This window comes from Phoenix dactylifera, chromosome 17 (genome assembly GCF_051530095.1).
Source record: "Phoenix dactylifera cultivar Ajwa chromosome 17, Ajwa_hap1_PhDact_Kaust_v1.1, whole genome shotgun sequence".
In the NCBI taxonomy this organism is placed as follows: Eukaryota; Viridiplantae; Streptophyta; class Magnoliopsida; order Arecales; family Arecaceae; genus Phoenix; species Phoenix dactylifera.
Genome location: NC_143206.1, coordinates 19,676,041 through 19,690,080, shown reverse-complemented (window position 1 = coordinate 19,690,080; position 14,040 = coordinate 19,676,041). Strand labels below are relative to the sequence as shown.

General features: G+C 38.7%; 2 protein-coding genes across 4 annotated transcripts; one reads left to right on the top strand and one right to left on the bottom strand.

Moving 5' to 3' along the window:
* Window positions 1-1,000: 1,000 nt before the first annotated feature.
* LOC103716764 (CASP-like protein 5B3) lies at window positions 1,001-5,369 on the top strand. The gene is made up of 3 exons (XM_039133125.2): window positions 1,001-1,388; window positions 3,393-3,525; window positions 5,010-5,369. The coding sequence occupies exons 1-3, from the start codon at window positions 1,258-1,260 to the stop codon at window positions 5,208-5,210; spliced, it is 465 nt and encodes a 154-aa protein (XP_038989053.1). The 5' UTR covers window positions 1,001-1,257; the 3' UTR covers window positions 5,211-5,369.
* Window positions 5,370-8,230: 2,861 nt separating this feature from the next.
* Window positions 8,231-12,179, bottom strand: LOC103716763 (putative mannose-1-phosphate guanylyltransferase 1). 3 transcript variants are annotated; one of them, XM_026808346.4, is made up of 7 exons: window positions 11,946-12,117; window positions 11,752-11,844; window positions 10,568-10,647; window positions 10,306-10,438; window positions 9,648-9,710; window positions 9,303-9,542; window positions 8,231-9,227 (listed from the first exon to the last, which is right to left on the bottom strand). In XM_026808346.4, the coding sequence occupies exons 4-7, from the start codon at window positions 10,414-10,416 to the stop codon at window positions 8,556-8,558; spliced, it is 1,086 nt and encodes a 361-aa protein (XP_026664147.1). In that variant the 5' UTR covers window positions 10,417-10,438; window positions 10,568-10,647; window positions 11,752-11,844; window positions 11,946-12,117; the 3' UTR covers window positions 8,231-8,555. The 3 variants fall into 3 exon arrangements, with proteins under 3 accessions (XP_026664147.1, XP_008803133.1, XP_008803135.1); XM_008804911.6 differs by lacking the exon at window positions 11,752-11,844 and having other exon boundaries at window positions 11,946-12,179; XM_008804913.6 differs by lacking the exon at window positions 11,752-11,844 and having other exon boundaries at window positions 11,955-12,117.
* Window positions 12,180-14,040: the final 1,861 nt, after the last annotated feature.

Below are 14,040 nucleotides of genomic sequence, written 5' to 3'. Positions count from 1 at the left end.
CATCCACTTGAGCATGAGCATGCCTGGGGGGATCCTCCAATACTTAAGTCAAATATGGCTCTCAACAATAGGAGGAGGTCCTAGAGGAGCAGAGAAATAATGTAAGATAATCGAAGAAAGAAAAAACTTACCTAGAGAGCCTCCACGAATGCAATATATAAGCAAAGATCAGAGTCCATCACTGAGTAGTATAGGATTATAAGTTAGTCGATAAGGTAACAAACCACATATCTCATTTACGAATTATGCCCATGATTCTTGGTCTCAAGGATTTGCTTGTGTGTCGTGTTTGTTAGAAAATAATTAATGATCACGACCGAGTTGTTGTTAGTTCGAAGGACAGTTTGAAATATAGAAGACTCTATGTTTGCCTTTTGGATCGACCATATGGCAAGTTCTGATTAACCAGTCCGCAGCTAGATGGCGAGCTTTTATTAGTCGGTTTGCCTCATGTAAAGATTGATTTTGAGGTGCATCAAGATTCGGGATGCTTCATCAAATCTGGATGCATTGTATTTAGTTTAATGCTATAAATCAATAGATTTCCAAGCATAGCAAAGGCAATATTCTCGGGCTACTAGAATATCCAGCAAGGCCAGATCATTAAATCGACGTAGGAATTGCATTCAAAAAATCTTGGCGAAAAATCGAAAAAGAAGTGGCAAATAAGGAAAGAATTAAAAAGAGGTAACAAGCTGATATTCTTGTCGCATACACTGTAAATAGCTGCAATAATGTGTCATGTGTGCTTGACATTTGTGCAAACTATAATGGCCAGTGAAACTTTGCCCGCGCCCTAATTTTCCGACGCGTTCTCCCTATCATTACTCGTGATCGAAGGTAAAAAGAATCATCGATGATGTTTCTAGCAGCGCATGGACGATGATGGGATTGGGAGGAGAAAAAAAGTAAAAAAAGGAAAAGAGTAAAGAGACGGAACGGTGTGTAGAATATTCCTTTTTTTTTTTGGTAAATAGTGTAGAATATTCCTTCTTTATTCGTTCCCGACCAAACCAAACATAGGCTGAGACATTTTGCCCTTCGGCAGGAGCTGAAATCCCCCGGCCTCTCCCCTCCTCCATAAAGGAATCTTGGGAACCGACCGGTTACTGTTCGGATTGAAGAAATTAATTTAGAGTTTGAAGAACATTCAGAGAAAAGAGATCCACCATCGGTTGGGAGAGATCTAGGGTTTTGTCGGGTTTTAGTTAGGGTTCTTTTAAGGAGGAGGAGGAGGAGGAGGAGGTGAGGGAAGAGATGAAGGTGGTGGTGGGGAGCCCGGGTACTTGGAGCGGGTTACTGCTGAGGACCGGGCAGTGCGCCTTCGCGGGGGCTTCGATTGGGGTGATGCTCTCGGCCTTTGGATTCTCCAACTACACCGCTTTCTGGTAACACCCCTCCCCTCCCTTCCTATCTGTTTTGAATTGAATTGGAGTTGCTTTCTGTTTGGAGCTTAATTGTTGTAATCCCACATACGACTCGATTGATCAATCCAATCTAGCTGCACCAAATTGCTGTGCTTCGATTTGCTCGTATATTTTTGCTAGATTTTTCGCTTGTTCTTGTTATGCTTTTATAGGGATTTGAAGTTGATGGCTTATAGCTTAGAGCTTGTATTTTGAGTGATAATAGTATGAGGAATGACATGCTATCTTGTAGGGCTGTGCACTGTAACACCACTGGGGACATGTGATGTTGGTATGAGTTAGTTTTTGAGTTTAAAGGAATTAGTTGGACGATTAGTGGATCATTGATGTGCATTGAGAGGATTGTCGCTTGACCTCCATTTTTCAGATAGAATTAAAAATGTTATGGAAATCATTTCTGTCAAGTGTCTGCGGTTCGAATGATAGAGGTTGTTGTTGTCATAACATGCTACTTTTTCTGAATATGGTTAGCCTCAAGAATGAGTCTGCAAGTAAGATGACAAGGTTTGAAAATTTGTCCTAGTTTCCAAATAATCATAATAGACGAGATCTTGTGAGATGAGGGTTGCCACATTGTGCATACTTTTGATCAGGAAAAGGGCACTACTACAAATATTTTCACTGCATGTCTGGGATAACGATATTATCACGATTTAAAAAAAAAAAATACAAATTCCAAAAGTTGATCGTTGTTTTGTCGCTGAGCAAGACTCCTTGTTGTTGATATGGGTAACAATGTAAAGAAAATTCAATTGTCAAGTTAATAAGTAAAATAACAGTATTACAATATATTACAATATATGGCATCCTTTAAGACATTAATCCACCACCATGGTGAAAGGTTTTGGTGAAATATTCTTACAAAATATGACATGTCCTTGGTCCACATTTGACTGTTGAATCAAACGCTATCTTAATCCAGTCGACAGTCCTTATTCATCTTGCCACTTGACCGAAGCACTGCTATAAATTAATATCATGTTTTAACTTACATGCTAAGTGCCAATTTTTAATAAATTCAATGGCACCTTAAAGGAATGCACTGGACAATTGGAAAGAACTGGTATACCATAAGACTGAAGGAACAGACAACTGCACAAATTGCTTTTGGTGTGGGAGTGGTTATGGCTTATGAGTGAATTTTTGGTCCAGGGACAAGTTCAACATCAAAAGTCATCAACCTCTGTTTCCTAATCTGTACATCTCCATAATATGTCTATATCATTGTCACTGAATCTGCCTGACTTTCCGCAGCTGGAACTTTTTCAGGCTTAAGATTCAATTATGATGTGAAAATATCTTTTGGTTTTATAATTGCCAGGGTTCCTCTGGTAATAGGGTGGCAAATTTTGGTGTTGCTTGGCCTTAGTGGATGCCATACCTTCTATTTACAAAATCTTCACACTGCATTTTTGTTTTTGAAATATAAGATGAAAATAAATGTACATATTGTTAATATGCTGCTAGTATACTGTTACTGCATATCTTCAAGACAATATGAATAAAAGAACTCTGTAAGTTCAGTCTTGGGAGCCTGGTACACTATTATTAGGTTCCTGATTATATGTTGAATAAGGGAAGAGATCCCTTCTGTCTGTCCAGGTGTGATATAGTGCTAGCTTAGTGTGATTGATACCGCATTGTTGATTAGCTTTTTTAGATATTAAAATGAACTCAAATCTTGATTTCTAACTGTGATCACCATAGGAGTTAAAACATAAATGAAAGTTGGTGTGGACCACCTGGCATTGGTTAGTAAGGGATTCTTTTCAGTAAATTCCACGCTTTTTCAGCAGCTTAAAGCAAATTGGATAATCTCATGCTTCTTATATGACAATTCCACGAAATAAAGTAAATGCAGATCATCCTTCCAAAAAAAGCTCACTTGGGGCAATTGACATTATATTGATGATGACATTGACATTTTAATTTGTATGAGCTGATGATGATGCCTTTTGCATTCAGCTACTTGATTGCTTCTATGGGGCTGCAAGCATTGTGGAGCTTGGGACTTGCATGTCTTGATGTCTATGCTTTGAGGATTAAAAGAGATCTGCATAACCCTGTGCTAGTAAGCTTGTTCGTGGTTGGTGACTGGGTAATTATCTGTCATCCATTCACTTCATTTTTCATGTGCCCTTTTGAAGGCTTGCTTAGTTTTTGAGATATATCTGTATGCCTTGAATTATATGTCAAGACTTGTAACTGAAGAACGTAGTGTGCTATCTTTTATATATTTGGTCCTCACTTTTTCATATAAACAAATCCATTTATTAGGGTACCCAAAGTCTGTCATATCCTGTTTATGATCTTACAGGTTAAACTACAAAAATTTCAGACTTTTCCCGCCAGCCGTCTTTCTGCATTTGTTTTTCACATGATTTTGGTTATGGCAAGTATGTAGTCAAGTATGATTAAGGTTTCTAGAAGTCTTTAACATAAAAGTATTTTAAATTTAAAAACTTTGACAGAATAAAGTCGGGACTTAATTTTCAAGTTCATTGTTATTTTTGTTAACTAGCTTTGTTGCAGCTAGCTTCCCAAATAAATCATGTTTCTCCCTCTTCTTGAGGAGATATGAGCACCGCAAAGGTAGCTGTCGTTTCTTATTAGCACTATCTAAATTCTTAATGTTATACATCTTTTGTTAGATAATTAATTACAGTTTATATATTTTTTCAATAACTAAACTGTTGGAAGATCAGAGTTTTTAGTGCTTCTTATTGATAGATAACAATAGTTCTTAAATATATATCAGAAAGTGCTCCTAGGTATACACCCGTACGGTCCAAAATTGGTATAAAGAGTGAACTTTACCCGTGCTTTGCATATGTAAAAGACTTTTTTTTATTTCCACTTTAATCATTTTTGCTAGACCTAATTGAAATTACTACTTGTTACATTGTTATGGACACAATTTTGGAGGTGATCTGAACTGGATCTATCCGAAACACCTTACTTTAGTTGAGAACAGCCGACTTCTGTCATAAACTTGCAGAACAGAGGCATATGTTAGGATGTTATATATGGCATCATCCATTTAAGATGTCATCATATTAATCATTAAGTTTGTTATTTCTGTTGGCTGAGTTGCACTTGGATGTTAGATTTCTTTTTTGTGCCTCCATGAGAACTTAATCTATTTTGTTCTCCATTTTTGCATGTCATATATCTTGAAGTCACTTTATTCTATTCAGTTTTTCAATTTGTTAATTATTTTTTGGGAATTTTCAGCTAAATTATCTTGGATTGCAAGACAGGGCCAGAACATAACAAAGATGTCAAATCCTGGAAAAAGTTGTTGAAATAGTTCGTATGCATAAATTAACTATTACATCCATGCCTTAAATGCTATGTTTATATGCTTCTCTTGATTTGTGCAACAAATTCACTATACGCTGCCTTTGGGCCTAGTTAATCTTCATTTTACAATAGTGCCTTTCCATTGCCACATGTTTCTCTTAGATCTTTAAGTTTCCATTTCAATGCTACTTTATCTATACTTATTGAAATTAACCAAATAGTAGAACCCTCTTTTTTATGTTACTGTGACGTGGAAGCAACCATTCTCACCTAATACAGGTAACAGCAACTCTATCGCTTGCCGCAGCATGCTCTTCAGCAGGTGTGACTGTTTTGTTTGTGAGAGATGTGGGCTTCTGCAGTAGGTATCCTCAACTCTCATGTGGCAGATATGAGATCTCCATTGTATTGGCTTTTCTCACATGGCTGCTTATCGCTGTATCTTCGCTAGTGATGTTTTGGCTCCTGGCATCTGTTTGACTGCTTTTGTATATGTTTTTGCTGTAGTAGTAAATTTTTTGGGACAAAATGTTTCTTTCATTGTCATTCTCAGAGTTCCAAGAATGTTTGATGGACCTACCTGTTACTATTGAGTTCTCAGTTACACATTATGCTTAAACTATCACGAGTTTCAAGCCATCCTGCCTGGCCAGCAAATTTGTTTAACTTTCTATTATGATTTATGAGAATTCCTTAGATTGTTGCTATTTCTGAAATTGTAGAGAGAAGATAAATCCTAAAAATGTTGATTTAAATGTGTGATATTTACACTGATGCTGAGTATACTTATTAATTTAGGTTTGCTTTTCTAAAATAGAATGTGGGTCGGTGAAAATTGGTCTTAGTCAAGTTAGATAGTTTTAATTCATGGATTTTGGTATTGATAAACTTTGAGTTGATGAGTTTCACTGCCAGGTGATTTCATGAATCTGAGGAGGTTTCCACAGTGGAGATCTCAAATTTTTATGCATAAGGCATCCTCGGTATTGCTTTATGGAAATTCTTTTTTCAACCGTATAGTTTGAAATGGGATAAGCAGATAAATCATAAGATATTAGAAAATGAGCACTTAAAGATTGTCCGTTATCTATTTTATTAATTTATTTGTATTTCTAATATATAAATAAAAGTTGAACCTTAAAAATTAATTAGAAAAAGTCAATAGATAATGCAACATAAATATAAATGAGATACAGAAATATAGAAGAAGATATTCACAAGATCTCACAAGGAATTAAAAAGACAGCATAATTTAAAAATGAAAATGCAAAGCAAAATTTGCATACCAAGAGAATAAGTTAAACATGGAACTTATTACAGGAATATTAAAAAAAATAAAAATAAAATTATATTGGATTTACATGATACAAAACTAAAATGATAGAAAGAAAATGATAATATGGAAAAATGAGAAAATTCAATTAAATAAAAAATATGAAACATAAAAAAAAATAAAAAAACGACTAAGTATAATAATAAAAGCCTAAAAAACACAGAACAAGACGAAGAGGACAAAAAAAAGGGTAAACTGAAAAACACAAAAGATTTTAAAAATAAATAGTGAAAGAAAATAATGAACCACAAATAAAAATTCTGCCCAGCATGCAAAACAAGAAAAGTAGAATGGTATAAATAGTTAAAAAAGATTGAATATGCTACATCAAGTATAAACATAAGAACAATAAGTAAAAGTTATTAGAATAAATAATACCATGTAGAGGATTTATGGAGGAGGTTTGAAAACGGGATTGACGTGGGGAGGAGCTGGAGTGAGGGTGAGGTATGTAGAGAACAAGAGATGTTGGAGGCTAGACTGTCACCAACCGTGAACTCTTAGCCTGGTGATTGGATTTGAACTGGGCAAGGATGCCTGAGCTTAAACTTTTGAACACCTCTTGTATATTAGGAGACATTGCAGCTTAGGTTTCCAATTATGCTATTTGTGATGGGATTTGATTAGCTTCGAACCCTTAGAGCTTAAACTTTCAATGACTACGTACTATTGTGTGAAGCATTGACAGCTAAGTGGCCATTCCCTTCTAGCATAGGCAACGGTCGCTACAATCCTATCAGTTATATTGCTATGCCTTGTCCTGTAGCAAGTGTGATAGTGGTGGTTAGAAAGGAACGTTGGCTGCCGCAGAGCCACAGTTGTCGTACGGCTGGTATTGGACTTCCATAATCCCATTGCACTAGCTTTCACCACGACTTCTGGTTGTTACATATAGTGAAGGTTTTCTACCATCTGTTTGACTAATCTTGTAGTAGTTTCCTTTGTGATATTCTAATTGTTGTCTGTTATATCTGAGTTTGAACTATTTTAATCTTTGAAAAAAAGTTGACATCAAGCCATATCATCCGTCCGTAGTCATGCTCAATACTGTTTGTACTCGGAAGGAATGACAAATGTGGCTTTTCAAATAGAAACCCAGGTAGTTGCGCAGCGATTCTTTTGAGCTTTTTTTTCATAAAAGCCTGCTTATCATTATTATCACCTAATGCTTATCATTATTATCACCTAAATTCCTATCACCTTATATTTTATCAAAGGGAAAATCTCATCAGCATGCTTCTTCAGACTTCAAAGATCAGTCCATTGGGATCATGCAGCTTTTTGCAAGCATGAAGAGGCTGGGCATGTACTCGGCTCCTTATTCTGGCAGTTTTATTCTTGTCTCCAGGTTCATGGGAGCTTCATTGAAGATCCCAAAATATAGCCAGTCACATTATGGAAGAGAGAGAGAGGAAGTCGAGCTAAAATTTTGAAGCAGTGATAGATCTGAATAACCAACGTGAGGCATATAGCAGCAGTAGGCTTTTCTAGCTGCCGGGAAAGAATAGCAGATGCATTTGCATCATAAAGAAAAAGGCAGCTGCATCTCAAAGTATCTCTGGTTGTGGTAAATCTAAATTGATTATCCCGCTATTTATTGAGGAAAATGAAAAGGAGAAGAAAAGAGAAAAATAGCAATGTAATAAAACATTAAAAAGAGCATCTGCAAAGCCAACTTAGAAAGATCTAAGGTTAGCCCATTCTTGTTCAAGGGTTCTTGCCTTATTGGCCTGCCAGAGCCCCTAAAGCAAATGATGTATCCAAAAATATTGTCGAATAGAGGTTCTCTCTGCGGTCATTTTAAATGTATTTAGGTTAGCGTGGAAGATGGGCAACCAGGCAATTGCTCGAAGCGCACAAGAACAGATCACCATGGCATTTGAGAACAGGGTACAGAAATCAACTACAAAAATTAGTTGGAATAGTCTTTGATGTGTACGTGTCTTATTCAGTCTCTGTCAGAATTCGAAACATGTTCCACTCCCAGTCCCCCATATCCAATCCATTGGATCGCAAAAGATTACGTGCTGAATGCCATCATCGCCCTCTACCGAATATCATAAAACCAGCTTGTATCACATAACAAAATACAGAGATCCGCTACAAATCATTGAGACAGATCCTACCAGTCAAGCGGTCAGCAGGCCACAAGATACGATTACAAATGTTTTTCTGAGAAGGGATAACAAATTATCGGACCCAACCATTTCCACGTTATTATTCTTGAAAAAGAGGAAAAAGAACAATAAATGAAGCAATACACATCAATGGAACTGGTAACAAAATAAAAAAACTAGAACTTCAATGCTGGCATTTCTATCTACAGATTCAACTAAAGACCTGGCTACAAACTTTGACAACCCAGCTCTAAATCAAACATGTATGCTAATAGACTGACTGACGGTTGCAGAGAAGAACAGGCACACGGCACCCCCATAGGACCATATAACTCGAATCGGATCGCATACTCGGCTGCATTGGACATTCATCTGTCACATGACAATCTCAGGCTTCAGGATGCTAGATTTGATCTCTTTGTGAGGGAGAACGACGCCACCATTGCTGTACACCTCGTCACCCACATGTACATCCTCTCCAAGGATTGTCATGTTCTCAATCCGAGACCACTGCCCAACTGTGGAATGCCACCCAATGATGCTGCTGGAGATGCACGCATGCTTCTTGATGCGTACTCCTCGCATCACAGTGCACCTTGCCAGCCTTACTCCAGACTCCACCACACACCCTGGTCCTATTGCCACATCTGGCCCAATCAAGCATCCCTCTCCAATAACAGCACTCTCATGCACCAACACATTCCCCACAATATGGGCACCAACAGCTAGCTTATATGGAGATTTCTTACGCAGAGAATCTAGATAGAGCCTCAGGCCTGTGATATAGTCCCTTGGCTGTCCGATGTCCATCCAAAAACCTGGTAGGACCTTGGCATAAAGCTTTTGGTCTGCTGCAATTCTGGGGAAAACCTCTTTCTCAATTGAGGTGGGCCTCAGTTCGATGCGGTCTAAGACAGATGGGTTCAACAAGTAAATCCCGGCATTGATCTTGTTGCCGACAAATATCTTTGGCTTCTCTACAAATCTATCAACCTTTCCAGTTTCCTCCTCCATTACCACAACACCGTACTTGGATGGCTCATCTACCTACACCACCAAAAAAGATGAGATTGCGAAAACACAATTAGTTAGAGGAAAGAATTTCTAGGACTTCGACTATACCTTGGTAACCATAATTGTAGCTTCTCCACCATGGGCTTTGTGGAACTTGATCAGTTCAGCAAATGGGTATTCACTAATGACATCACTGTTGAGAACAAAGAAAGGCTCCCCCGATCCATCTACAAGCTTGTCCCTCGCTAGAGCCAGGGGACCAGCTGTTCCTAGTGGCTCAGTCTCTTGGGAACAGGTGATTTTGATGCCAAGCCTACTCTCAAAATCCTTCAAAAAGTTAAGCATAACCTGAGAAAAGAGACATCGGATGAGGGCATGCAGAAACTTCCTGCAAGATGATCCGCTGAGATATAAAAGAACTGGTGGATATGGATGGATGATTCTTGCTTTTACCTCTGGTTGATAATTGATGGCCAGAACAACTTCTGTCACTCCAACATCTTTCAAAGCTTCAATCTAATCAAAAGTATTAAACAGAGACAGCTAAGAGTCACTTGCTTCAGACTAAAACTATGACTTAAGAAAAGGACCATTCAATTTATTTCAATTATCTGTAAAGCTTGACGACTTATTTTTTCTTTCTACCACTAGAAATAGATGCCATACAAGAAAAAGGTGATCCAAATCTGCAAAATCTATAGAGATTGTTGGCAATATAATGATATATAAGTTATAGAAAGAAAGATCTGATCATAAAAGCCCGTTAACTGGATCCAGAAGCAATAAATTCTTAACAATGAAAAAAAAAAGGTTAATTTTCAAGTGGTTACGCTTTAACATGATATAAATTAAGAAAGATTTGCAAGGTAGATAAATAGAAATTGAGCAAGGAAAAGCCCATAAGAATTCTTGATTTCATGCAGATGATCTTCTTAATCTAGAAGTAAGTGATGTATCACATAGAAGCGAAGGCACAACATGTTAAAGTTAGACCAACAGCTAAAGCAATCAATCTAGGATCCATAAAAAAGAGAACTATTGCATTAAAATGATGAATTTCAGTTTTCCTCTTACATATTCAAACATCAACATGAATATATAAAGCAAATACCTGATGCAAAATCATCGGTTTGTTGGCAAAATCAACAAGTGGCTTAGGGACACTGAGTGTCAAAGGCCGCAGGCGGGTACCAAACCCTCCAACAAGAATTAGTGCCTTCATGGTGGAATGTTCCCTTTTTCCCCTGTCGAAAAAACGGTAGAGATCAGCACCACAAAGACAATTCTCTATATTTATATGCCTGTCCTGCTAGAGAACAGATCTCCTCTACAAAACTCTACTTTGACACATTCAAATGAAGAGTGAAAGCCACCTTGCTCAGGAAGGGATCCAAAGACTGTCGAAACTCGCAGTTGGTTGTCCACCTGGCCTCAGAACAATCCCTTCCAAGCACTGAAGAAGAGGCAAGGGTCACAGGATATTAATAAGGAATCAAGAACCCACAGGAATTGAAAGCAGCGGACGAGCCATGGTGGAAAGAACACAAAAAGGTTATGCAGGTGTCATTTGAAGCATGAAATTCGACAGGGGAAATTGTCGTCATGCTCTAGCTGGAACGCAGCTTTGCAATCCAGCCAAAACACAGGCTGGATCCATCAATGAGAGAAGCCAAACCATTGAGTTTCTCAGTAATGCATCAAAACATTGTTAAGTTTCATTCATCTTACTCATGCAGGTGAACCATAAATAACCATAACCATGACCATGAAGCCTTAACTGAACTTCTTAGGGTTGGCTTCATGAATCCCTCTATTTTTTTCTTTTTTCTTTTTTAATTTTTGCTAGAGATCATGAATCCCTCTTCACCAATCATTTCTATAAGTTGCTATATATCCCATGTAACACTGCACGCGTTTATTTTTTTCCCCTCCCAACTACCATGACACAAATCCAAATTCTTCAAGCTGACAATAAAAGGAGGAACAACATGTCCTCATATCTAACAAAGTGAATGACTGACTGTTAAGCTCATGATCAACTCGAAGTAAGAACGTGGTAAAATTTCCTTTTTGTTAAAATAATTTATGGGAAATTCCTTACAAGCACAGCTATTAAAGGCAGAAGCGAGGACAAAGAGAACAGAGAAGACACAAATACTTGAATTAAAACTGTTGCACAAAGCAACGAAGGAAAAGAAAAAGCAACAAAGCACAGAAGGAAACGATACAGGCAAACGAGATCCGCCAAAAATCTTTCAGAACGGACGTTTTTGCAGTAAACGAAGCAAATTTTTATCTCAGTGGTCCAAAATTATAGACACAAAGCTATGAACAAAAGGAAATTATTCGGATACAGGTATACAACCGAACCAAAACAGGGGCAGAGCTAATCCTATCGAAGTTTTCAACTTTCTGTGGATAAATCGCAGATTTTTCTGAATGACATGCAAGAGAAACCCTGTAACACGCCTGCCCTAACAGGTGTCGGAACCCTACTCGAAGCACAAAGAAGCAATCCGACCTCGAAACAAACAGAAAACCAGAGACAAAAGAAAACCGGATTCCATCCACATTGCAGCCTCCGTCTCGAGATTCGCGCCTTGTACGTAAAGACCAGGCAAGGGTGACGCGCCTCCAGAGACCGGAAAGCCTGTGAACGGATGGGATTGGAAGCAGATCTAGATAGCGAGCGAGAGAGAGACGAAAGAAGAACCAGAGAGATCGAATCGGAGAAGATGGTCGCGATCTTACCGCAGATACCTGTCAGATCCGGGCCGGAGGACGCGAATCCCGGCGAGATCCGATCTCTTCTCTTCCTCTATTTCTCCTACTCCCAGGCGGCGAGAAAAAGGCGGGGGGGGGAAGGCAAAGGAGCGACTTTGGGTTTCTTCTGGTCGTCCCCCAACGCCCCGCTTCTTCCACCGGACCCGATGGTCCATCCCTGTCCCATATATATAGGACCCGCCCGATTTTTTAATTCCCTTCTTTCATAATTCCCATTCTTTCCTTCTTTATTTCCTTTCACAATGATAAACGTGATCAACACCGTTCGGTAGGCAGCACACAAGATCTGGTTTTCCCTCACTCGTCCGACGGGCCTTGCAGCCTTTCAGCGCCTCAAGCAACCACTTGCCACGGTCAGAGATCTGCCGTTTAGTTCCAAGCAGCAAGAAATAGGTACCGAGGATCCGAGGTTCGGCATAACGGCCGCCACCGGCGTATGGATAGCGAGAATTTCAGCATGAATGTTTGCTATTGCTCTCACGAAAAATAAATAAAAATGAATAGTTGTTTTTTTGCTGTTGTTATTATTATCTTATGATAACCTATTTATCATTCATCTGAATAAAATTATAATTTTTGGATTTAAATCTCCAAACTGGAATATTATTTATTTAATAGCAAGTAATGCTCTGGATATATATATATATATATGCTGTTCATGATGTAACAGCAAACACGGATGCAATTAATTAGGCGAGTCCATCCCAGCGCACGATGTGGCACGTGCTGATACTGTAGGGACGGCGCCGGAAGCGGGGCCGCGATTGCCCTTTCTCTGGTTTACGGAGCTTGAGCACGCGGCATGGCTTTTTTAGGCCCGTCCAGCGCCTAAAAAATACGCTCGATGGTGGAGAAAACGTTTTGAAGGTATATGATATGCAAGTGGATTTACTACGCGGCATATTCCGGAAATTGACTCCTCTTGCGGTGCAAGCGTCGATATAAATATTCGCAACGTTTGGGCAATTATTGTTATATAATTATGGATCTGGCTTATTCTTGGCATGGACAGTTCTTCTATAAAGTTGACGGATCCTAAGCTTCTTGTCCCCATCACCGACATTAACTTATGGTTTAAGATAACATGTGCAAAGTGAGCTTGCATCTTGGACTTAGATTTAATTGTACTCAGACTGCCTTGCATTTTAGTCATTAAAAATTGGACCTCCCTTTGTATGTTCATTGAGGTCGAGTAGGTCTATCATTTTTACAAAGAATACTTTTTAAGACTCAACATAGATTTGTCATGCGGACCTCACATTAAACAGAGTTTTCGGCAACTGAAAGATTCTCATCCTGATTTCTGAAGGACCCATATGTCATAGCCTTTTAAGACTCCCTATGATCAAAATGCAGATTGGAAAGGTACTTTCATCACTTGGCTCCACCTCAAGTTACTTTGATAAGTTAAGCCTACCAATGAGCTAACTATTCTAGCCAGCTCCCTCGACGTGAATTATGTTCAGCATTTTCTAACAAGCAAAACGCTATACTATTTCTTTATCAAAAAAGAAAAAGAAAAGAAAAGAAAAAGAAGAACTAAAGTGATGGCGACCCAAGGGATCTACGAAGTTCTAGTTTGGATGTGTAAGAGAGGAGTCGCCTATTGCTTTCAGTAACAAATGTTAGCCCAGAAAGGTCTTGGAAGTCGAAACTGAACTATATGGAATTTGTACCCAAACTCTCAAGAGTCAAAGCTGCAGTGGGATTTTAACAAAGGGGCTTCAACTGCCTGCGGTGGTGTCAAGAAAGTCTCAGCTCTCTTCCTTGTTAATGCTGTCTCCTTGGGCTCTGGTTTTACTGTTGTATTTAGGAGCTACCTCCCCTGCTACTTGCTACACGCGCGCGCGCGCGCGCATGCCCACACACACAAAAAAAAGGAGGAAAAAAAAAGAAACAAATAAAATCTCAACTCTTTTCCAGTAGGAGATGTTACACTTCATGCGATTAGACTTAACCATCATCACCTTTCTATGGTTGGGTTGGTACCTAAAATGCACAAAGATCAACCCCAGACTGAATCGCAGGTTCCTCCTTTCTTAGTTCCAGAATACCATAAATT